The 22,955-nt window shown below is 49.3% G+C and overlaps 1 protein-coding gene across 5 annotated transcripts in view; it reads right to left on the bottom strand.

The window, feature by feature from the left end:
- Nucleotides 1-22,955, bottom strand: part of KIAA0232 — an 80,142-nt gene that overhangs the window by 3,021 nt on the left and 54,166 nt on the right. Inside the window, exons 1-6 of one of the 5 annotated variants that reach the window (XM_081050545.1) lie at nucleotides 21,369-21,656; nucleotides 20,055-20,121; nucleotides 18,850-18,931; nucleotides 13,541-16,826; nucleotides 6,677-6,785; nucleotides 1,575-1,672 (exon numbers count right to left, since the gene is read on the bottom strand). In XM_081050545.1, coding sequence (XP_080906671.1) covers nucleotides 1,575-1,672; nucleotides 6,677-6,785; nucleotides 13,541-16,826; nucleotides 18,850-18,931; nucleotides 20,055-20,121; nucleotides 21,369-21,371 — 3,645 coding nt within the window. In that variant the 5' untranslated portion in view covers nucleotides 21,372-21,656. Of the gene's footprint in view, nucleotides 1-1,574; nucleotides 1,673-6,676; nucleotides 6,786-13,540; nucleotides 16,827-18,849; nucleotides 18,932-20,054; nucleotides 20,122-21,368; nucleotides 21,657-22,955 lie in introns of those variants that run through there. The other 4 variants (XM_081050543.1, XM_081050547.1, XM_081050544.1 and 1 more) reach the window with 4 other exon arrangements.

The raw sequence follows: 22,955 nt of genomic DNA, 5'->3' as shown, positions 1-22,955 counted from the left end.
TGGCCCCCAGGACACTAAATGAAGTGGGGGCCCCTCCCCAGTCATCACAACTAGCAGCGCTCCCTCCACCCTATCATAGTAAACTGGCAACAGCGCCCTCTCCCCCTAGTACCTAGTAATGCTTCCCCCACCCACTTCAGCAATGCCGCCCAAGGCACAGTAACTGGCAGGCACTAGCGGAGTCCTCCGGTCAGTTACTTGTAACCCCCCCATGCCAGTAACTAGCTATGCCCCTCCCCCAGAGTACTTGCCAACAGCCCACAGTTACTAGCAACGACCCCCACCCAGTTACCACCAACACCCCCCAATTTTCCAATGACAGTGCTGGCCCTGTTGAGAACTCCAGAGGCAGGGGCACAGTAAGGCAGCCACACTAAACAAGGGGGGAGGGACAGGAGAGCAGAGGGGCTCGTGGGGACTGCATGTCCAGGGCCTCGCAGGCGCCTCACAGGCAGGGAGTGTGGATTCTGCTCTCGGAGCAACGGTCAAAGGACGCTGGCTGGGACGTGGGGCCTGAGTCTCACGCTGAGTCCTCACTCCCTCAGCTCTGTCTGCACTGGGAGGAGGCTGCATGACCTGGGACACACAGTTCTGAGGCTGCACGTACCTCAGTTTGCTCTTCTGCCAAATGGCTACCAGAGGGGGCTGAGGTCCCTCTGCCTCGCTGTGTGAGGAGAAGACTGAGGAGGGACAAGCGGAAGAGGAAGCCAGGGAGAAGGCATGGCAGCCGTGCAGGGGCTGGCCAGGCGATCTGCACGAAGCGATGGGGGAGGGGGAGGGAGAGCTGAAATGGCGGACATGGGATGGCAGGGCTGGTGACACACTGGACGGACGGACTTGTAGGTCTGGACTGAAGCTGGTGGCGGAACAGGGCATGTCCCTGTCGGGGACAGAGTACAAAGGTGGGCGGGCCCCCAACACCCAACAGGCCCACGTGGCTGGAGCACCTTTAAAAACACTACAGGGTACTCGGGGGGCACCTTCCCATAGCACCTGAACTGCCACCGACAGTCGCCCGAGAAGAAACACAAGTTTCCTTCCATCACTCCCCTGCCTGCCTGCCTCACTGGGCGAGGTCTGGGCCTCCACGGAGCCAGACACAGGCCCGGCCCGGCTCTCAGGAGGCTCACGGGCCGTGGGGGAGGCAGGCACGCAGTCAGATTCTAGGCCCGGCCGACGAGACTTCTGTAGCCTGAGTGCGTGTGTGGCGGCCGGCTGGGTGAGGCGTGGGCACAAAGGGCGGGTGTGCCTGTGGAGGCCGGGAGGGCTCCCCCGTGCTGTGCTGTGCAAGAGGAACAGGGTTTCCAGGGGGAGTGACAGGTGCGGGTCTGGATTTAGAAATTCCCGTGGCAGCAGTGCAAAGGGCAGCTGGGCTGGGGGAGTGGGGGGACTTGGGAAGCCTTGGCAGTGAGGGTTCAGGTGGGAGGTGACACAGACCACGTGAAGGGCCACAGAGGAGAACGGTCACATCCACAGAGCTTGGTGACCCGGGAGCACGGGCAAGGGCAGCTTGAGTGACGAGGTGGGGGTGGCCATTTGGAAGTTCACAATAAGGAGCAGGACAGCGCACTTACCCTATTAAAATCTAACAGACGCTCTTCATTACTGGGTATTTCTTTAGCACCTGGGTATTCTTCTATATCATGCTCTCCCTTGGCCTTTGTATAACATTCTTAGTCATTTTGAATGGAAAAGGGAAAAGAGGGAAAGGGGGAAATTCCATTAAGACACCGTTCTGAAACATACATTCTTGTTTCTGCTCAAAGTCAGATCACTGCGGTCTCCCAACCCCCGGGGACAGAACGTGGTCACTCAAAGCAGACATGGCCAGCATCAGCCAGCCCGGGGCGCACGAGGACGACACCCGCCAGCTTAAAAACTCTTGTTACCAGGCTATTTACTGGGCTTTTACAAAGCAGGCCAGCATCACTACGTATTCCTGCTATCCCACCAAGGACATTCATTTAACAAATACATTCAGGCAGACCTCAGTGGACTGGACTTTATTTTATTGTGCTTCACAGATGTTGCTTGTTTTTTATTTTACAAATTGAAGGCAGGCCCTGCCCCCAGTTAAAAAGATTATGACTTGCTTTACTGCGCTGGTTTGGAACTGAAGCGATACCTCTGAGGTCTGCCTGTGTTCACAGCAATGGTGTGACAGGCCCTGGGAACACAGGATGAAAAGACCGACCAGTTCTGAGCTTTCTGGATGGACGTTGTACAGGGGGAGACAGACGATGAAACACATGTATGTTCACATAACAAATGGACAAAGGAATTTCAGACAGGAGGAAGCGCCATGAGAAAACAAAACACGGTAACATCCTTGCTCGTTCTCCCGCAGCCCAACAACATAGTAAACTGCATTTCTTTTAGCTGCAGACTAGGGAAGGGAAATGAGGCTAGTGCTTTGGTTGGGTAAGAACCCCACCAAAGGAGACGGGGAACTGTAAACTGAAATGTGAAGAACTCAAACCACTTAGCCCAGTGGTTCTCTGCCCTGGGTGCACATTCCCGTCACCCGGGGCCCTTTCAGGAGAACCTGGAAATCCAGGACCCCGAGATTCTAGTTGAATAGGTCTGAGGAAGAGTCTAGATACCAGGCTTTTCTGAAGAGCTCCCAGGTAATTCTTTTTCTCTCCCCGTATTCAATATACCTATGTATTTTACTTATTTTTACATTGTAGTTGCCTTTTCCCCGGTAATCCTGAGCACAGCCAGGGCTCAGACACACCGGTCTTGATTCAGACCAACCCCTGCTCCGCTTCGCTCTATGGGAAAGGCGGCTGGGGCTGAGGTGCAGGGAGGAGAGCCTCGGGCAGACCTGGCTTTGGACCCTGATTCTGACATCACTGTGTGTAAAAGTCCTGTTTCCTCCAAACCAGGACTCTGCCCCTGCCGCCCGCACTACAGGCGCCCGACGGAGGTTCCATGAGATGGCACACTACTCCTTTGGAAACCCACACAGGGCAGGGCCAGCGCTCAAAGGCCACTGCATCCTGTTGCCATCGAGGGGACCTGTGCTCCCGGGAAGGCCGTCTGGGCCCTGCTCTCCTGTCCCCAAGCCCCGCGCTCCCATGCTGTCCTCGTCATAATCTGGACTCTGCCTGCTTCAGGTCCTCGAAGCCACTGGTTTTGGTTCATGAAAATCACCAGGCTCTGGGATTAGACAGACGCCGGGTGACTCCTGGTGACGCTACCTCCTTGTGATGTAACGGGCACATTACAGAATCTCTCTGAGCCCCAGACCCCTTCTCTCTAACACAGGACCACCATTTGCCCTCACAGATTCCCTTGCAAGTTAAGAGAGATAATGTGCATGCAGCCCCGAGGTCAGTGCATCTCCATCTTCTACCAGCGCTAACCAAAGCCCTGGGCTTGGGGGCTGGCCTGCTCCAGGATGGCCAGGGAGGACACCACACGCTGGGAACCCCACTCACCCGTTCCAGGTGACCATCTTTTCTCAGCTTGCTTGGCCAAGTGCTCAGGGTCCCCCTCTCTCTCCCCTACTTTGGTTACTGCTCGTACTAGGGGATGTGAGTGGTGGGGAAGGGACTCTTTTCCCGACTAGGAAACGCCCCCAGATGGAGCTGCACCCAACCCCGTCCATACCCCCTCGCTTTCTCTTTCTGCTTTAGGAATTCTGTGTGTACGAAAGCACATTGTGGTTCTGCGGTAAGGGCCGTGCTGAACCTGCCAAGGTCGCTGTGACCCGCGTATGGATGGCTACCACGTTCCGGGCGTGACCAGACACTCGGCCTGCTCTGGACACTGCTCTTCACAGCTGCCTTCTCCGGAGGCCCTGCTTTTAATATCTTTGGACAAATAGAGACAATGGAGGCAAGAAAGATACATCACTGCCCAAGGTCTAGCAGCTGGTAATAGAGGGAGGCACTGATTCCTACTCAGATTTGTCTCCTGATCCCTTACCCTTATCTACACTGTCTCCCTCCACGACTCTCCCTGTAGGACTAAAATAATACACTTAAAGTGGCTCTTCCAATGTTTAGAATCCAGTGCGTGAGCTCTGGAGTTCGCCACTCGGGACAGACCCGCCGTGCAGAGTCTGCGAGGCCCGTGCTCTGGCTCCTTGCTGCCCGGCTGACCCCGTTCCTCACCGCACTCCTGCACAGTTGCCCTCTGCCAGGCACACCGGGGCACCAAATGCACTCCTGCTCCGGCCCGTGCTTCTGCCCGGTACTTCTCTGCACGGAGCCCCAGCTGTCCCGTGGCTTGCTTCCTGATGCCCCAGGTCCTGCTCAAATGTCAGCTGACCCGAGGGCAGGACCTGCATGTTTGCCTCTGCATTCCCAGTGCCTAGAACAGTGTTTGGCACGAGGGAGGCATGGCAGAAATATTTCTTGAACAGATGCACATAGGCATGTACAGCCAGGCCGGGAGGTGGCAGAGTGCAAGGCAGATGGGTTCCTGCGCTGCTCTGGGTGCCTGGACAAGCTGCCCCCGGTGAAGGGGTGACCCTCCTCCTCCCCAGGAGGCTGAGCACTTCCAGGTCAGCCCAGACTCAGAGCAGCGTGTGCTTGATGGACATCAGCAACGTCAGAAGTGTCAGGAGCTGAGCCAAGCTGAGTGGCCGAGCTTCCCTTGAGGCTACACGCGCCCCCTCCTGTAAGAGGAAGGAGTGAGGCTTCATCACGCCACTCCAGGGCAGCTGTGCAGTGACCACCTCCCAGGTGAGAGGGAAAGGGCATTTGAAAGCCTGCTTACCATTAGTTTTCCACCAGGAGTCTCTACATGCCCGCCCACAATGAAAAAGCTCTACGTGCTAACAAGCGTGTACGGCACCTGCCAAGCGACTGCCTGCAGACCCCAAGGAGCTAGAGCTAAGAGCTGAGACCGGGTTCCTTACTGACTAATGAACGATAGAAAACCGCACGGAGGCCACCAAGACAGCCGGGGACACGCTCGCTAACAGAACAAGACCGCGTGTGTCTGGAAGCCGTGCTCCGCCCCGGGCCCCGCTGCACTGCTCTGGGATGCTGGCCCTTCCTGCTTGTATTCCTGTGACCTGCCTCTGTGACTTCACGCTCACCCAGAGAACCAGACGAGACCAGTCAAGGCAGGTTTGTGCCCCTATCACCCTCGTGCCTCCCTGGGCACCAAGTGTGACAGCTGCTGTGGGAAACGAAGCTTCTGAACCAGAAGAAGCCAGGCTGGACTGCAGCCTGAGCCTGATGGCTAATGCCCGATTCTGGGCAAAGGACTAAACCTGAGCTTTAGTTCCCCACCTGAAAACCAGGGGTGGCATCACGCCAGGCTTTTGTGCGAGTTACATAAAAGAAAAGCTACTGGGAGCACCTTGTAAATAATAAAGGGCAACCAGACATTAGCTAACAGTGGAGCAACAGGCCTTTAATAAATGCTGTTAAATATCAAAATTGCTAAAAATGAAGACCCCCTGTGCACTCCTCCTGACCCCGCAAACCTTTGGGAAGGAAGGAGGCAGGGTTTGGCAGCTGTGCGCACACAACCGCAAGAAGGAGGCGACCAGCTAGGCCTGGCGGCGAGGGCTGGCCAGCGCAGGCTCACTGAGCAACTGCAGCGGGCGTGCGAGGAGGCATGGGCAGTGAGGGACGTCACCGGCTCCACCCTAACCACTAATCAGCTGAGGAGATGCGACAGACAGGTGGACGTGGAAATAGTAATGCAGGGTTTTCCTGCCCCTCAAGCTTCTGTTAAACCCTGCGGCGAATAGAAGCCCAGGAGACCATAGCAATCTGGACAAGCTCATCCCCTTGGCTGATCCTTTTAGGTGGTCACCCCCTTAGTTCTCACTTCTCCCCAAATTTCAGGTCAAGATATTTTAGTTTCTGGGTGTGCACACCGGAAGGCTCACAGACTGAAAGCACCTTCACCTAATCTGCCCCTGGCCCCCTTCTCCCTCTGCCCAGACTCCCCTAGCTCCCCCTGGCTGGTTTTTTTTCTTCCCCTCTTGCCATTTACTTCTCACAGAAAGTCATTCATTGAACTCGCATCTTCTACAAAATCTCCCGGGGCTGTTCTCTTCTGTCCACCCCCACGAGTGCCCCAGGCCAGGCCTTGGTCCTCTCACTGCAAGAGCGTAAGAACCCCTGCAGCGCCCTTCAGCTTTTCTAGTCCGTCTCCACTCTGCTGCTAGAATTGTTTAAAAACACAGAGCTGACGCCCTCCAAGTTGAGATCCTTTAAGTGGCCTTCCCTTCCTGCACGTTAAACGCTACCCAATTTAGCAGAGCTCCCTGAACCTGCCAGCAAGCTCCTTCCCATCTCCTTTCTGGCCTCAGCCACCACCCAGCTAGGCCCTATGGGTCCCTGTGCCCTCGACTTGCCACAGACGCTCTTGCCTTTGTGTAGCCCGTCCTTTGCATGGGACCATCTTCCACAGCTTCCCCACGTGGGGGCCTTCCTGAAAGCTGATTACTTGCTCCCCCACAATCCACTGGGAGCTGGCACAGTTCTCATCAGAGGTATTTCCACATGTCCCCTATATCAGGCTGTGGCTGAATTTCAGAGCAGGGTCCAGCTCTCATTCATCTCTCTGTCCCCAGTGCCTGATAAATGCTGGCCACACAGAAACCTCTTGGTAAATGTTTTTGGACTAATAGTCACAGCAAAAGAACTTATTGCTCTTACTGAATTAGAAATCGGAATGAATGACCTAACACAGGTCCCCTTACCTTCACACTCTGATGCAGGAAAAAGAGGAGAGTACAAGGCTTTTTCCCACCAGGTCTGTTTTTCTTGACTTCTATTCACTCCTTGTACATCAGTGTCCAATACGGGAAACTATTTAAACCAAATACAGAAGAAGTTTACAAACTTTCAGGATAAAAGAAAAATTCAAGCATTAACTAGGGACTACAAACGTAGGATTTTTATAGTGATGAGTCTACTGTTCTAGACCAGGTGAATAAAAAAGCCAGTGTTCATAGTATATAAAGGAAATGTCTCTTAAGAAGCACTTATATTGGAAGTGGAATGAAAATCTTCTTAAAAAAACACAACAAAAGTCTTACAAAGCAAAAAGCCCCCAAACATGTAATATAACAGGAAATACCAGTAAGGTAAATGCTAATTTTCAGGGGTGCAGCGAGGTCAGGGGGTGGTCCTGTTTCTCTGCTGGCGTGAGGTGCTCCAGAGAAAACAGGGAGGCCCCTCTTCTTCACGCACCAGGGCCGGAGGAAGTCAGAGAAGAAGAAATGGGACAGAAGGAAATTTTAAGGCGGAGTAACCAAGCAAAATGTCTTTATAACAGAATTATCTGCTTCAGTGTGAACCAGAAGGAAGTTGCAACTAAACCAAATGAAGCGACGAGTAATTCAGATTCCAAACAGGACACGGCCATCGACACAAGGGGAGGGAAGGACCCCTGAGAGCAGGAGATCCATCCTCTCTGAATCTCCACGTCCCAGCAGAGCGGACGGCACCCAGGTCCTCAAGGGGAACCCCAGTCTGAACCCAGGCTCCACCCTTTACTAGTGAAATTCTCAAGTCCTAGCTGGACCCCACCCACCCGCCTGGGCAGTGAGGCCTGGATGCGATGTGGCCAGTGGTCAACAGACAGCAGCTGTCATTAGCCATCAGGAGTGTCCCTGGAGTGTGGCCAGCTGTGGTCACCGAGTGCAGCCTGGTACGCTGGGGGTCGGGGCACCCTCTCCCCTGCTCCCCCTTCACTGTGCCTGACCACAGGCTCTCCCAGCGTCCCGGTCTCTCTGGACCCCACAGCTCCTACCGCTCTCCATAGACGGTCTGCTCAATGGACGGGCCTGTAGACACTGCACACATCTTTATGGTTTTAGAAGACATTTCGTTATGCATTCAAGTCTAAAATCTGAACTGTTTAAGCCACTAATGAGCATCAGTTCTCTAACAGAATTTTGTTCTTTTCTGAAATGTAAATTATTTAATGGTCTAAAACTTTTTGATTCAACAATGTGTGTTTTTATTATTTAACTAAATGGGAAACACACTTCAAACTTTCATTTTCAGAAATATTCCTAGATCAGGAGCTGGAGGAGAGTCGTACTGTCTACCCTGAGTGGTCAGTTAGCCATCACTATTTTCTCCTGCAGCTTACTCTACCAATAAAAATCACATAAACAGACACCAACAGAAGCCAACAGAACTGACAAGGCCAGGCTGAATGCAAATAAGGCCAGCACTATGCACGGTCTGTAGTTAATGCAAGGTGGTTAATGGCATCTCACACATAATTCACAGCACCATACGACCTTTCCAGAAAGGCCTCCTTCTCTCCAAGGCACACCTATTCTGCGGGATTACTTAGTGCTATTCGGGAGCACAGAAGGCTCACTTCACAGAACTCGCTCCATCGTCCCCAAGGCACGATGAAAGAGAGGATTTGGAGGCAGCACGTTCCTATCTGGGAAGAAAGTGTCCCGCAGGCTGTGGAATGAATGATCGGGGTTTTATTGGGGTGAATGCAGCTATACTGCTTATCTTTGAGTCCTTTCATGAAGTTGTGGGAACGGCATCAAAGGTAAGGGCAAGAGGACAGGACGTGGTCAGGAAAGCAGGCGGGAGGGGCTCAAGGCAGCATAGAGGGGCTGGGCCGGCTCCAACAACGAGGAGGTTAGCTGCAAGTGGAAGCAGACTGGAAGCTTCTTAAGGGCAGGGACCATGTCTTCTTTATGTTTGCACCTCCAGACACAGGGCCTGGCACAGAGCAGACACTCCATGTCTGCTGACCTGAGGCAAGGCTGCCACCAGGCCTCAAGTTCCTGATACCAAGCACGCCACGTTTTTCTCTCTCCTGCTGAAACCACTGTTAATATCATGCCACTTTCCGCCAGTTTAAAAGAAATTTTTTTTCTGCATCCTCCTTTTAAGTGTCAATTCTAACGGCAGGGACTTTGTGTCCTGTTTTATACTACGCTGAACACATACTCAACGAATATGCATTATTCTTTTATGCTGCTTTGTCTCCTGATTTTTTAATTAAAATGTAGTTAGTATACATTATCATTAGTTTCAGGTGTACAACATAGTTCTTCAACATTTACATACCTAATGAAGTGAACACCTAAGTGTAGTACCCATCTGACACTGGCCAAGATTATTATGGTATTATTGATTCTACTACCCTTGCCATATGAATATGCATTATTCTATGACATCTTTCCACTTAGCTATTTCCAACTTCTGGGTTGCACAGTAAACATGACCATGCTTTGCTTAAATAATGTCTGTCTAATGTATTAATTCAACTTTTGGCTTGGTTGACAATGAAAAAGAATGAAGAAAGACAGGAGGAGAAAAAAAACAGAAGGCAACGTCGAACAAGTCAGGCAGGCATCTGACTTGGGACCTCTCTCTCCCTCCAGACAGCTTCTTGGTTGCCTCTCTCTCCTGCAAGCCGCTCCTCAAACTGTGCCTCGACAGGAAGCCTGCCCGACACCACGTGTATCACGACCAACTCCTCCACGCACGCTCGTCCGCCCAGCCCCTCCGGCTCTCTCCTCCCCTTCCACAACACTGCGCCCTCACATACCACATAACTGCGCGTTTGCTAACTCCACACATGCTGTGAGCTCTGTCTGTTCTTATACGCAGCTTCTAGAACAGCGCCCGGACATAGTAAGCTCTTGATAAATATTTGATGGATAAATGAAACAGTGGAAAAAAAGAGAAGACGTAAACTTAATCCAGAAAGCCTGACCACTCGTGGTTTAAGCAACAGATGTAATGTTCAGATGGAAGTTGGGTTTTCACTTCTCCCTCGATACCCTAGTCCTGCTGAAGTGAGGCGCTCGGTATCCCTGTGAGTGCTGCTCTGGGAACAGAGCACTGAAGAGTGTCCCTTTGCCACAGTCCGTTGTCAGTTATATGGGTCACAAAAGGAAAAGAAAGCCTTCCATAAGCCTTGTTCTTTGGAAAAAAGGAAAGATAAATGAATAGATACAGAGAGAGACAGCGACCAACAAGAGACATGTGCTGCCTGTCTTCAGTTTCCCTTTACTGACAGGAAGTGCAAAGTACAGTGGTACCTCAGTTTTCGAACATAATCCATTTCGGAAGAACGAGTTCTGAAACATTCAAAAACCGAGGTGCAGTAGTTTCCCCATAGAAAGTAATGCAAAATGGATTAATCCGTTCCAGACTTTTAAAATCAACCCCTGAAACTGCAAATTTAGAATGAATTTTAATCTAGTGATATCATAGATCCATAAAATTTACGGTGTTTGTAAACCGAAATGTTCATCAACGGAGACGTTCGAAATCCAGGGTACCACTGTAGTGGAAAGGACTTGGGCTCCGTCTCAGCCTGGCCCGGGAGCAGGTACTCCACCCCTGTGTGCCGAGTGTCCTCAGAGCACCCTTAGAGGCCACGGGGAAATCTCTGCAGGTCACCGTGGGCACTCAGCAGGATCACGGTGACAAAACAGTGGGCATGTGCCTGGCACAGGTGGGTGGGTCCCATGGCCCGAGGATGGCCCCTCGCCTTCTGGGAGCCTTCTGAACTCCCTGGCACACGATGGCACCCTCTCCGGACAGACAGTAAAGTCCTACAGGCGGGACTAAGCCTTCCGCTTCTCTACTGTGGTTCAAAGTGCCTGGCACTGAGTGGGCACGAAAGTAAAGGACAAAGAGAACAATAAACAATAAACCTTCTCTACAAACTGATGCACAAATGAGCCCCAGAGGCACACTTCGCTACGCCCCACCTTCCAGCTGGTACTTCAGAAGCCATGTCGCCAGCTACCTGCACGAGTCAGACGTTTCAAGCCTCTTTACCTTCGCTTATGCTGTTCCTTCTGCCCTGAGTCACCTGCCTCCTCCTTTCTGCCCCTGGACCCGCAAAACGCCTTCCTCAACCCTCACAGGCGGGGAGGGCTCTCCTCTGGACTCCCCCAGCGACCTGTGCTCACCACCACCACACCACCGGACGTGCTGCCTAAAATTACGTTTGCCCAAGTGCCTCAAAGATAAGGGACTAGCTGGGAAAATCACGGGACATCCATACAATGGAAGAGAGCGCAGACAATGAAGAAAAAAAAAGAAAGGTGATAATAATAAAGTGCCATTTCGGTACAAAGAAAAAAATAGGAGGAAATAGATGCGAACATATATTTGCTTCTATTTGCATAAACTGTCCTAGGAGGAGACACCGGACTCATACTCCTGGTTGCTTCACTATGTACACACCCTCTTGTAACTTCTGAATTTGAACCCTGTGAAGGAATTACGCACTTCAATTAAAATAAATGATCTGGGTACAAACTGGTCTTTGTGACTAGACTGAATTCCTTCATGCAGGGCACCTATAAATTTAGCAATGGGCATGTAACAGATATTCGATAAATGTTTGCTGAATTAAACTGACTTAACCTTTTGTAAAGAATTTTAATTCATGCACTTGTGCACCAATTCTATTAGAAATCCTACATTTTAGGCCCCTAGCTCTGAGACAGGTGAGCAATGAGTGACCTTTCGAACAGGGCTCCCACATTGCCCTCTGTGGACTGCCCTCCCTCAGGAAAAGAGGGAAGACTCCCCATGACTGACCAGGCAGTGTGAGGGAGTGGAAAGGCAGAGACTGTGGGCCCAGCCTGGCCCCAAACTGTCCCTTCAGGCCATTCTCTCAAGCTCACCACACTCAGATGACCCTAGAAGTGAGCTCCAGCCGGGCTCTAAACTGTGGCGATGAGACCATGGGCGAGAGTGCCGCCGCCGCCGACGTCTAGACTACGCTACCTCGGTTTTGAACGTAATCCATCCCGGAAGGCCGTTGGAGTTCTGAAACGTTTGAAAACAGCCGACAGCTAGGCCTCAGGACCTTGCACTCAGCAGAAGCCCCGTGACATGTTCGACTTGCGAGGCGTGTTCGAAAACCGAAGCATTTACCTCCGGGTTTACGGCGTTCGGAAACTGAAATGTTCGTCAACGGAGACGTTGGAAAACCGAGGTGCTACTGTATTAGACAACCCCACAACGTCCTCTGAGGACTTTCTCAGCGGCTAAAACCTTTCACGACAACCCAGAATTCTGATAACACATAAATACATCAACATACTAGAAAGCGAAGGAATATAGTAGTGGTATGATGCAGACTCTCGCTTCTTTCCTCTTTTTCTTTCTTCCCAATCTGGAACCAGGTGAGATACAAAGTACATAAAGGAATATTTAAGGTTGAAAGCGGGGCAATAAACAAACAGATAAAGCCTAGCAACATTGTTTTTTCCCCAGCAAGTTCAGACTTCAGTGTTTCAGTGAGATTCAGTTCATGTCTAAGGACTTCCAGGCAAGCTAATCAGAGCAGTGACCCCTCGGCGCCCTTCACAGGGGCGTCCTACCATCTAAACACCCAGGTCCACACCTAGGCGCTGACCCGACAAATGAGGAAGGCATGGTCCGTATCCATAAGGAGCTTATACTCTAACGAGAAGAAGTACAGAAATGACTTAAGAAAATTGGAAAATGCAATAAAAAAAGAGGCATGCAGTGCATGAGAATTAAGAGAAGGGAGAAATTGCCTCTGAGGCGGGGAGGGGTTGGCGTAGGGAAGAGGAGGGGAGTTAGGGAAAATGTCAGTGAAGGAGGTGGGACCAGAAGAGCCTCAGGCATGGGTGGGCCCTATACATGCCAAAGGTGGGTGGAGCACGCAGAAGGACAGACACGGGAAGGCAGACACTCAGCTGCTCTCTGGCCACAGGGGTCATGACCTCTAACTACCACCTCCAACTGTCTTTTCCATAAGCTGTTCTGGAAAAAGGCTGGGAAGTGCTACATCTAATAATGGCTGAAAAGTGGGTAGATCACTATGCTTTTTTGGTGAAACAGGTTATTGTCTTAACTGTTATTTCTTGTACAATTTAACTTCAAACCACTTCTTAGGAATAGTCAAAGGGCACAATGACTCCTGTTATCAAAACTGTTACTATTAACCTCATTTGACAGACTGAACACGTCCTTCAAACAGCTTCAGGAATGTGTACATTATGTAAATCGAGGTTCATTTCTACTGATTCTGTAGAAGCTGTTCTGTCGCATTTGGATTGTGGGTTAATTTTTACACGTATCACAACACATTTTAGAGAACTCTATACAGATGGGATTTATTTCACATGTAAAACATAAATTTTAATAAACTGATCGATGTTACAGATGCACTTAGCTGGACTTTCTATACTTAGAGCAACCCTGCGCTGCTCCTTCTGAAGAGCAACGGGCCTTTGGAAAATCAGCCGCCACTTCCCGATTCATCTTTGAAAGTTGGAACACATCTATGTTAGGTTTTGCTTTATGCATAGTATATGCATATTAAAACATACAAGCGCATCATATCCTGTGATTCATTTTTAAATGTCTTTTCTCTGCAGAAAATGTCTACTGTGTAGTTCAAGTCCACAAATACCAAATTCATTTTAAGTCCTTATGTAAAATCTTAAGAGAGAAATTTTAAGACAGTTAAGCTCATTTCCCAATAATTTAACCCCATCTTCCAGTGCCTGATATGGATGTTCTTGGATAAAAGTCTGATCAAATCCTTTTATCAAATAGCAACACACACAGACACATACCTTCTCCGGCTGTCCCGAAGAGACTGGATTATCTTCATAAGCAGGGAACTGACAACCTGCTTTGCAACTGCAAAAATTATTAATTTCGTCCTCACATTGTGCCATTATTTTACAATTTGCTTCTGAGCTTTCTAAATTGATTTCCAGAGATTCACTCATGCTACATTCCAGACACGGATTCTGCTTTCCTGCCGGCAGAAGCCCGGCAGACTCCTCTTGGGAATCCAGTGATGTCTGGGCGCTCTTCTCCATCCCGGACTTTTTTAACCTGGGGAGGAATTTCCCAGACTCCAGCTCGGATTTCCCATAGTAATGGCCTTCTTTCTCAGCATCTTCTTCCAGTGGTTTCAGGTCCGCCTGTGGGTCTTCAAATGCATCGACCTGAGAAGGAAGGGGAACATCTGCTTCGTCTTTCTCAGATTCAAACTCGGACTCGCTTCCTCCTCCTGGGGACAGGTCAGAGGCAGAAATTGGGCGAAAGTGAGTCCTAGGAGAAATCCGAATCGCCCTGTACTGTGTCCTGTCAACGCCACATATCCTGGGGTGAAAAACTTCACTGTCTGAATCAGAGCAGAGGATTGATTTCGGTTTAAAACTAGGGCTGAAAGATGCAATCCCTTCGGGTTCAAATGAACATTCCACGTGAAGAACTTGTGAAAATGGATTGCTGAAGTCCAAGGAAGAGAACGAATATTCAAGTCCAGGATCTTCAACTTGAAAGTTACTACAGGCTCCTAGTAAGTCTTCATGGAAGATAAAGGAAAATCCCTTGTTTACTCCATTTTCCCCACTCTTCGGCTGGTCGTTCTGTTCAAATGACATGAAGGGTTTCCACAACTGCCTGTGACCAGGAGCAAAACTGTTTCCTGGGGTCATAAAGACATCTGTCCCAGCTATGGTCACCACATCAGAAGCTGCACACTGCAACAAGCTTCCTTTGGTGTGACTGGGCGGGACAACGGCCCATTCCCCATTGCTACTGAAGGTCTTGAGTTCTCCGTAGACTCCCCCAAGAATGAAGGCGTTCTCCTTCTCCTGGGCGACGTCCCAGGGCTTGGAGGGTGTAGTATAATCACCGCCGTCCACCTTGGAGAGCTCACCCGAAACGAAAGCTCTTTTCTCCAGGTTCTCTTTCTGCCCCTCCCACAGATGGTACTCCGACCTCTGCACGGCCTTGCTGGGCTCCTGGAGGGGCTCCATTTCAGCGTCAGCATCCAGACAGCAGCAGTAGTTATTTACGTCTGGCGAAAACAACTCATCGTCAACTCTTTCTACTTCTCCCATCGCTACAGAATTTCCATCTGCCATCTTTGTCCAAATGTCTTTAATAACCCCTGAGCTGTAGCCATCTCCATGCGGGCTGCTTTCACGACACGCTTGTGTAGGTTCAAAGGTTTTGTTTTCTGTTTTTTGTTCTAGCTGAATACCACAGACAGATTCTAGTTTAGATTTTTTTTTGAAAACTAACGCAGGAATTTCTCCTAAAGTCCTACTGTTTTGCTGGCAAGTTTCATCTTGCAAAAAATCTAGAAGTTCTTCATCTACATAATTTGACGAGACTCTAGGAACTACATAATTAATATCTTCTGCATTAAACTGCGTGGGTTCTTCAAACTGAATACTTAATGTCTCGTTATCCGAACGTGTTTCTTCTGAATGGGACCACGGGCTACAAGTTCTTGTTGAAAGATTAGAACAGTGTTCATTTTCTTCAAAGGCACTATTTTTGGTCCATATTAGCAATCTAGACTGTGTTTTCCCAAGCATGTTAGCACTAGAATCTGTATTTTCATTCCCCAAGCTGAGTGTTTCAAAAGAAAATGGTAAAACAGAATTACTGCATTGCACTTCAAACACTGAAAAACAAGAGTTTATACCAGATCCTTCATGAATATCTGAAAAGAGCTCTTGATTGCCAGCGAGCAAATGCGGGGTGAGCGCCGTGCTGTCTAAGAGGGGAGAGAGTCTGCTCGGAGAATCTCCCCCAAAACTCTCCCCGTCGGCGTCGCCAGAGCTGGACGAACAGCACTCCCAGAACTGAGCCAGGTTGCCGAGACCCTGCAGGAACAAGCCCTCGGCGCCCACAGTGCTGGGAGACTCTGTCCACATTGCACGTTCCCCTTGCAACTCCATTCCATCTAACACTATGCAACATTCTGCCTCAAAATCTGTGTTCTCTTTGCTTTTTTGTCGAATCATGTTCAAAATCCGACTTTCTCCTTGCATCGCTTCTGAGGCACCAGGATCCAACATGGATTGATCAATGTCCACTTCATAGAAGTGTGTTAATTCTGACAGGTGAATATCACCCAAGTAGTTGTCCTCTGGGAGAGAACAGAATGAGGTCCCCGTGAGGTCAAGTCCCTCATCGATAACTGCAGGCATTTCTACAAAATGACCATCAATGAAAGTACCTGCTGCGAGGTATGTTTTATGAATGTTATTGTTGCTGATACAAAGACCGTGCACTGAGTCAGCCAGTTCTTCCACCGCTTCTGCCGTCGGATTGTGTGCGTCCTGTCTGTTTCGGTACGTGGTCTCCAGTTTACTCCTCCTGCTCAGAGGAACAAAATACTCCGCGATGGGCTCAGTGTACCACAGCGGCTCCTCTTTGTACTCTGTGTCGTTCCTGCTCTCTAGGCACAGGTCTCTCCCCTCCGTGCCCCCGGCATCTTTTCTCCCCATGTCCTTGAACGGCCTCTTACCCCGCTTGCACAGCTGACCCACAGAACCGCCGCTGCCGCTGCTACTGCTGCGGCCAGCGTGAGCGTGCCGCTCGGCCCTTTCTCCAGGCTTCAGGGAAAGCCTGCTCTGCCCATTCCGCCCTTTTCTGTTCCGGATTTCGCGCGTCTTGTGTCTTGCTTGCACACACTTCATGGGAACCTTTGACTCCCCCTGATTGCCACTGGAACTGGAACCTGCTTCACTGGAGCCCGAGGACCACGAACGAGGGCGAAGCTTTCCTTCGGCTTTGTGTCGGATTTGCTTTTTGTACAAGGCAGGCTTTTCTTCACTTGTGCCGCTGCTAAATTTGCTCTCCTTCTCGTTTTGACTTCTGCTCTGGGCTTTGTCGCGCATGGTGGTGGCCAGGCCATCGCTTCGCTCCTTGCCGACCTCACCTTCACTGTTGCAGTCCTTGGGGGAGGACGTGTCTGTGCTCGCGGGCGGGGCTGTGGACGACGACGAAGAGCTAGAGTAAGAAGAGGCCTTGGACTTGTTCCACACCGTCATGATCTCTTGCAGGCAAACTGGTTTCTCCGAAAGGGGTGGAAATGCTTCATAGTACCTGAAAAATAGGGTGAAGACTTCAAAAGTGGGTACTGAGATGTATTAGAGATAGTAAGACAACGTCACTGAGCACGAAAGTGGGATATTTCCTTTCACTAGTCAAAGTTTACACCACCCAAGGACGAGTAACTTAATTAATTAGTAACACAGCAAAACAGCCTTTACATTTAGTCCAATGTATCAAGCACTGAGATAAGCAGTCTAAGAAAACATGTAAGATGGCAGTTTTCTATTTTCAAGGTCTGAATTTTAATTAAGAAGCCATAGTGACAATGTCGTGGAGACAATGTAAGCTTTTGATAAGCGGTATCTGAATTTGATTCCCAGCTCAGTCACTTACTATGTTTGTGACTTGAAGCTAATTATTTAATGTGTTGGTCCATATTTTTCCCAACTGTAAAATAGTGATAATACGACCTTCCTCACAAGGCTTTGTGAGCACTGGAAGTAGATGTAGTTCAAAAGCTGTACAGCAAGTAGTTGAGAATATGAACTCTGAAGCCCCACTTCCTGAGTTCGCATCCTGACTGTCAGTTACTGGCTGTGTGACCTCGGGCATGTTCTTTAACGTGTCTGTGGCTCACAGCCCCTACCCCACAGATCGTGAGGACTAAAGGAATTAATATGTGAAACGAGTCAGAACAGCACCTTCTTCAGTGATTATTGCCATTAGTGTTATCTGTTCTCAGGAGACTAGCGCAATGCCGGGCATTAAGCAGGTCCTCAGAAGTAGTAAGGATTACGGAATTCCAGTGTTCAGAAAAGAGGACGCTAGAGAGGCCCAGAACCGTGAGAGAAAGGGGACCACAACTGAGCCTCGCAGCTCCAGAAACGCAGTTGCGTGCGCACAGACTGTGAGCTACGGGGACCTGTGTGAGGACACACAGATACGCTCCCGGAACTGAGCCCGGTTACACCAGCGGCACCGGAAACGCAGGGGAGGAAAAGTCAGGGAGGCTGACTGTAAAGGGCTTGCAAACAAGGACAGAGTTTCAATTTGCGAGGACACAGGCAGCCACTGAAGATTGCAGAGCAAGACAGACTGCCAAAGGGAGAGCCTCGCAAAGGGTCGGGCTACCAAGGGGACTGTCATTCTGAAGGCCGAGGTCACGCATGATGTGATAAAAGGCCACGTTGCCAAGGGCCTGTACTTGATTCTCCCTTTCAGTTGTACCAGAGCTAACGGAAATATGTTATGAGCCTCGGATGTAATTTTTACTGTGCTAGGAGTGACATTAAAGTATAAGAAGAAACAGGTGAAATTAATTTCAATAATGTATCTTACTTAACCAAACATAACCATGGTACACTTCAACATATAATTAATATTAAAAGGTATTAATGAAACAGGTTGCATTCTTTTTTATGCTAAGTCTGAAATCTGATGAGAATTGTGCATCTCAGTTTGAGGCAGCCACATTTCACACACGCAACAGCCACCCAACGCTATGGCTCCTGGACCATGCAGAGCAGGGCTGCACACGCCACTGCAAGGCTGTTTTTCCCATAAGTTCAGAAGATGCAAATAAAACGTATAATAAGGAAGTCTACTTATAATGCTGCTGATGTTAATACTAAGCATTGACAAAGAAAGAACCAAAAGCATCTTTAGCAAACAGGGCTGACGAGTCCAATGACTTGCCCGTGTTCCCTTTGGATCCAGCAGTGGAAACTTGGTTTCCTTGTGTGTAAAACAAGGACAGGCATAATATCTCACAGCTGTCTCCACGGACAGGTGTGAATGTCAAAGGTGACAGCCCTCAAGTGGACTGTAAATAATAACCTTGTTTCATTCAATCATTGTACAAATACTGATCAGTATGTATGTTAAGGCTAGAACCATCTTATTCACCTTTGAATTCTCAGTGTCAGCACAAACGTTAAGTGCTCAATAAATGTTTTCTGAAGTATAAAATAGGAAACTAAATACAAAACAATGAACAAAAACTGTCAACCATGTAGCAGTTATTAGTCTGATTTTAACAAACGCACACTTTATTACTGAATACAATCTTACATACATTTCCACTTCATCCTTTGCTGTAGGGGATAATTCTGCCTCTGGAGAGGGAGACCCCTCTAACTTTTTGTGAATCTTCTCTTCTGTTATGAAACAAAAATTCAGAAAGAGTTGTCTTATATCTAGTTAATAAAGACTGTGTTTCTAAAAGTTTCTCAAGTAACTTTAATAAAAATTATACAGGCTTTTGTGACTTAACAGGACTCTACAGCAGTTTGTCTTTAATACACACCTACTTCTTCAGTGTGCTAGAGGGGATTCTCTGGCTAAACCACGGGAACGATGGGCTGAAAGGCGAGCCTTGTTCATTTCATCCTGATACAGCACTCCAAGGGCACTTAATTAAGCGGCTGAAATCCCCTGTATACTTCTTAGTTACACCACAAGGAGAACATCTGTTTAGATTCCAAAAATATTCTGCACTCATGGCCCTTTCTATTGACTCATTCTGACAACTGCTAATTTGCAAAGAAAATTATTCATTACCATCAGCTCTGTTACTTAACATTTAGGTGACCAAAGGCTGTGTTTCAACTAAAATAGAAGCAAAGGGCTCTCTGTACCTTTACTTCAGCTCACGATACTGCCTCAAATTAAAACCAAACCAACAAACTCCCTGTGCCCTTAACAGGAAGGACCGAGGCTTGGCAGGCAGCAAAGTGACCATGGAGAGGACAGGACCATAGCACTCCATCATCTTTGTACGCAGCTCTCATTCTAAGGGCTTACAGAAAAGTCGGGATAAGCAGCTACGAGCATTCATGAGTCAAAGTGACTTCATGAGCCTGTCAAGCTTGCCCTTCCAAGCAATCTGAGCGTCCAGGAAGAAGTTCCTTCCAAACCTGCAATAACAAGTGTCGGCTCCTTTGGAGGCCTTGCTGTCAACAGGCAGACGTTGACAGGGGCACAAGGCTGGGAAAGAAAACACTGCTCCCGGCCTCTGAGCTTTGATTTGAAGACACAAATGAAATGACTCCTCTCTACCAGGATACCTGTGGATGAACCCAGTCCTTTGACAGCAAGTGACTGCTGAGAGCTGACCCAGGAGTGACAGCTGAGGACGTGGCATGACGCTGGCCTGGTGACATACACTGAGCACAAACTTCACTCTTGTTGCTTCTCTTGCCCTGGTCAGCTGAGTGCCCCCCAGTCACGCGCTGGTGACGACAGTCGTGTGTAAGCGCCCCTCCACAGCACTGCACTCACCTTGCTCGCTCTGAAGGTCCTTCAGTCGGGAGCACAGCTCCTCCACTAAGGTCTCGATGCCAGAGCTCTGCGTGACAACAACCATGCACGTTAGTTCACCACCGGCAGAGAAACAGCAGGTATCTATAGACTTTTGTTTTAATATCAAGCTTTTATAAACAAATACATTTTCCATGTTCCAAAAGAAATACATTATCGATATTTGAATGAAGACATGGGTTTAAAAATGATCGGTTTGTAGCTCTAATTTCGTATCCATGTTTCACTAATACAGTGTATGCAACGGCACTTACTGATAAACGGAAAGCACTACTGTCCCTCCCAGAATGGCATCCGTCTTCCCAGCAGTACAGCATCTCGCTCACAGGGAGGGCAGCCTAATACCTAAGTGCCCACCAGACGGCTCACGGTCAGCCACGATCACCAGTGTGACGGATGTCGGCGAGGCCCCGTAGCAAACCCAATACAAAGACAACCCACGCCAAGTCCCCGTGGTTCCCCTAGAAGCTCAGGTCTAGAGAGCAGAAGGCGACTTTTCTTTTGTAAAGAGAACACTCATGACCCCAACCAGAAGCACAGGGCAGAAAACACAGGCCAACACTGTGAGCGGCTGGTACAGCTTCGTTTCTTGTGAGCGGCACCAACAGGTAGCGGCCTCTCTACAGAAATGGGGTCAACTTTAAGGAGAGTGCATGGAAGAGTCTGAAATGCGGGTAAGAGGAAGAGTCAAGCTTTAAAGGAAAGCGAATGTGGGAAACAGGCACAAGCAAATAATCTTTCATTTACGTCAACTTTTAAACTTTGAAAATGCTCTATGTCTCACAAAAGGAAAGGAAAGTCTTTGACAATGTACAGAAAAAGGGAATGTTTTTCCTGGGACCCCGGCATTTACGCAGGCCGAAAGCACTGCAAACGGAATGAGCCGCTCTAGGTGGGCACCGGCCGAACAGGCGCACATGACTGCTCACCCTCCGCCCTCATGGGCCTTGGAGGGCTAAAAATAGACCTTTACCCTATTCACTTAACTCAAAATGACTCAGCACAAGTATTACAGATATTCTAAACAAGAAATCCGGCAGTTATACAGTTTGAGCAGCAAGAAACAGATTACAAGGAAAACGGCTGGTTGTAAACACTGAGAGGTGCATGCTGTCCAGCCCAAATCACACAGCTTTTACTGGGGAGACAGGACAGAGGGAGCCAGGGACACGGGCCCCAGAGAACTGCTCTCTCCTTACACACAGCCTAAACCCACAGCAGCTGCCGGTCACAAACTGCTCCGACCACACAATCCGGCACAAAGACCCCGCTTACCATGGTGCTCGAGGTGGGGTGAGTGTGGCAGTCTTATTCCACTTCCCCCCGATCCCGAACCTAACACCCGTGTCAGCTGACACGCTGCCGGGAGCTGTTCTGTCCAGCAAGCCTGTGTCACTACGTTTCTAAACCCAGCACCAGTCTCAGTGCAGGACACAAAGCCGCCCGGGCTCGGTTCTTCCACTGCGTCTAACCCGGCTGGTCATCTACTAGTCTACAGAGAGCCATCAGACAGCGCAGTGCCCAGACTTTCCTTCTTGTGCTTTCTCTTGAAGTCACCGCCACACTGTAAAATGTACTTGTTCTGGGCGCTAACGCAGCTTACAGGGCTACACATTTGCTCCCACATATAAATGGCAAAAAAACAATGCCTCTGCTCCTTAACCCTGGGCACAAAAGCAAGCTCTATCCACAAGGCTTCTGTCTTTCTTCCTGACTCTGCGCACGTATTGTTTTTTTTTAAATCTTCAGAGCACTGGGTTGTAACAGCAAACTGAGAAGCAGAAAGGGGCATCATAAGCAGCCACCGGACCCTGGCACCCCCTGGCAGGTACTCCAAACTGTTCATTTGGAGCTGTTAATGAGAAATTTTACTCACTTTCCAAATTATAATATAAACTGTTAGATAATCTTAATCATAATAGTATACCACATCTGCTAGGGCATTCAAAACTATTCAGCGCCTGTAGTAGCTTAGGAAACACAATACGTTATATTTTAGTGAGAACATGCTGTAGGTGGAAAAAAAATTGCTGCAATTCTACCACTTAACTCAAGAAGTGCCTTCCCTAACTATAAAAAGGGTAATACCCACTTACCTCCCAGTACCAAACATGTAGAAATGCTCTGTAAACCACAAGAACACTCAAACTGAAGTTGCAGTACTCCAAATCTGGAAAGTGGGGAAGCACCCAGGTGACCGGCGGGCGTCAGGATGTGCTCAGCTCGCAGTCTTTCAAACACCGGCCACCAGTGACCAGTTCATCACTCAGTCAGTCAACAAACGGCAAGGGGCCCTCCAACGTGTCAGGCAGGGCAGACACACGAGGTCCGTGCCCTCATGGCACCCGTATGCTAACAACTCTTACTTCTCAGAGGTAATGGCCAAGTGGAACGTACTTGGGCCTGGGGTCCCACAGGCCTGGCACACACTCACTGGGCAGCAGGGCTGCGTGCCACCTGCAATCCCTGAACCGGGACAGGCTGTGCTTTGCAGTTCACCACGGGCCTCTGCTCCCTGCTGCCTTACTCGTGTAGCAACCTGCTTGGCCCCAGAGACATGTGAGAGCGCAAGCTCTGGGCACGAGAACCAAACCAGCAAATGGTCTATTGTTTAACCCCCGCCCAAAACACCCCACCCCCAGCACCCCCAGCCATATGCATCTCCAACTGCCTTTTCAAAATCTCCACTTAGCTCTCTCACGGGCATCTCACATTCAAATCTTTATTCATATTCACCCCCAAATTAGTGTTCTTTCCCTAACTGCCTTTTCTTCAGTACATGAAAATTTCATCCTTGCAGTTACTCGGACCAAAACCCTTGGCTGTCTCCCTTGACTCCTCCCTTTTCCCCCACCACATCCA

The sequence above is a fragment of the Rhinolophus hipposideros genome, assembly GCF_964194185.1.
Source record: "Rhinolophus hipposideros genome assembly, chromosome: 1".
NCBI lineage: Eukaryota > Metazoa > Chordata > Mammalia > Chiroptera > Rhinolophidae > Rhinolophus > Rhinolophus hipposideros.
Note: the sequence above shows the minus strand (reverse complement) of the source record. Positions and strands in the feature narration are given on the sequence as shown.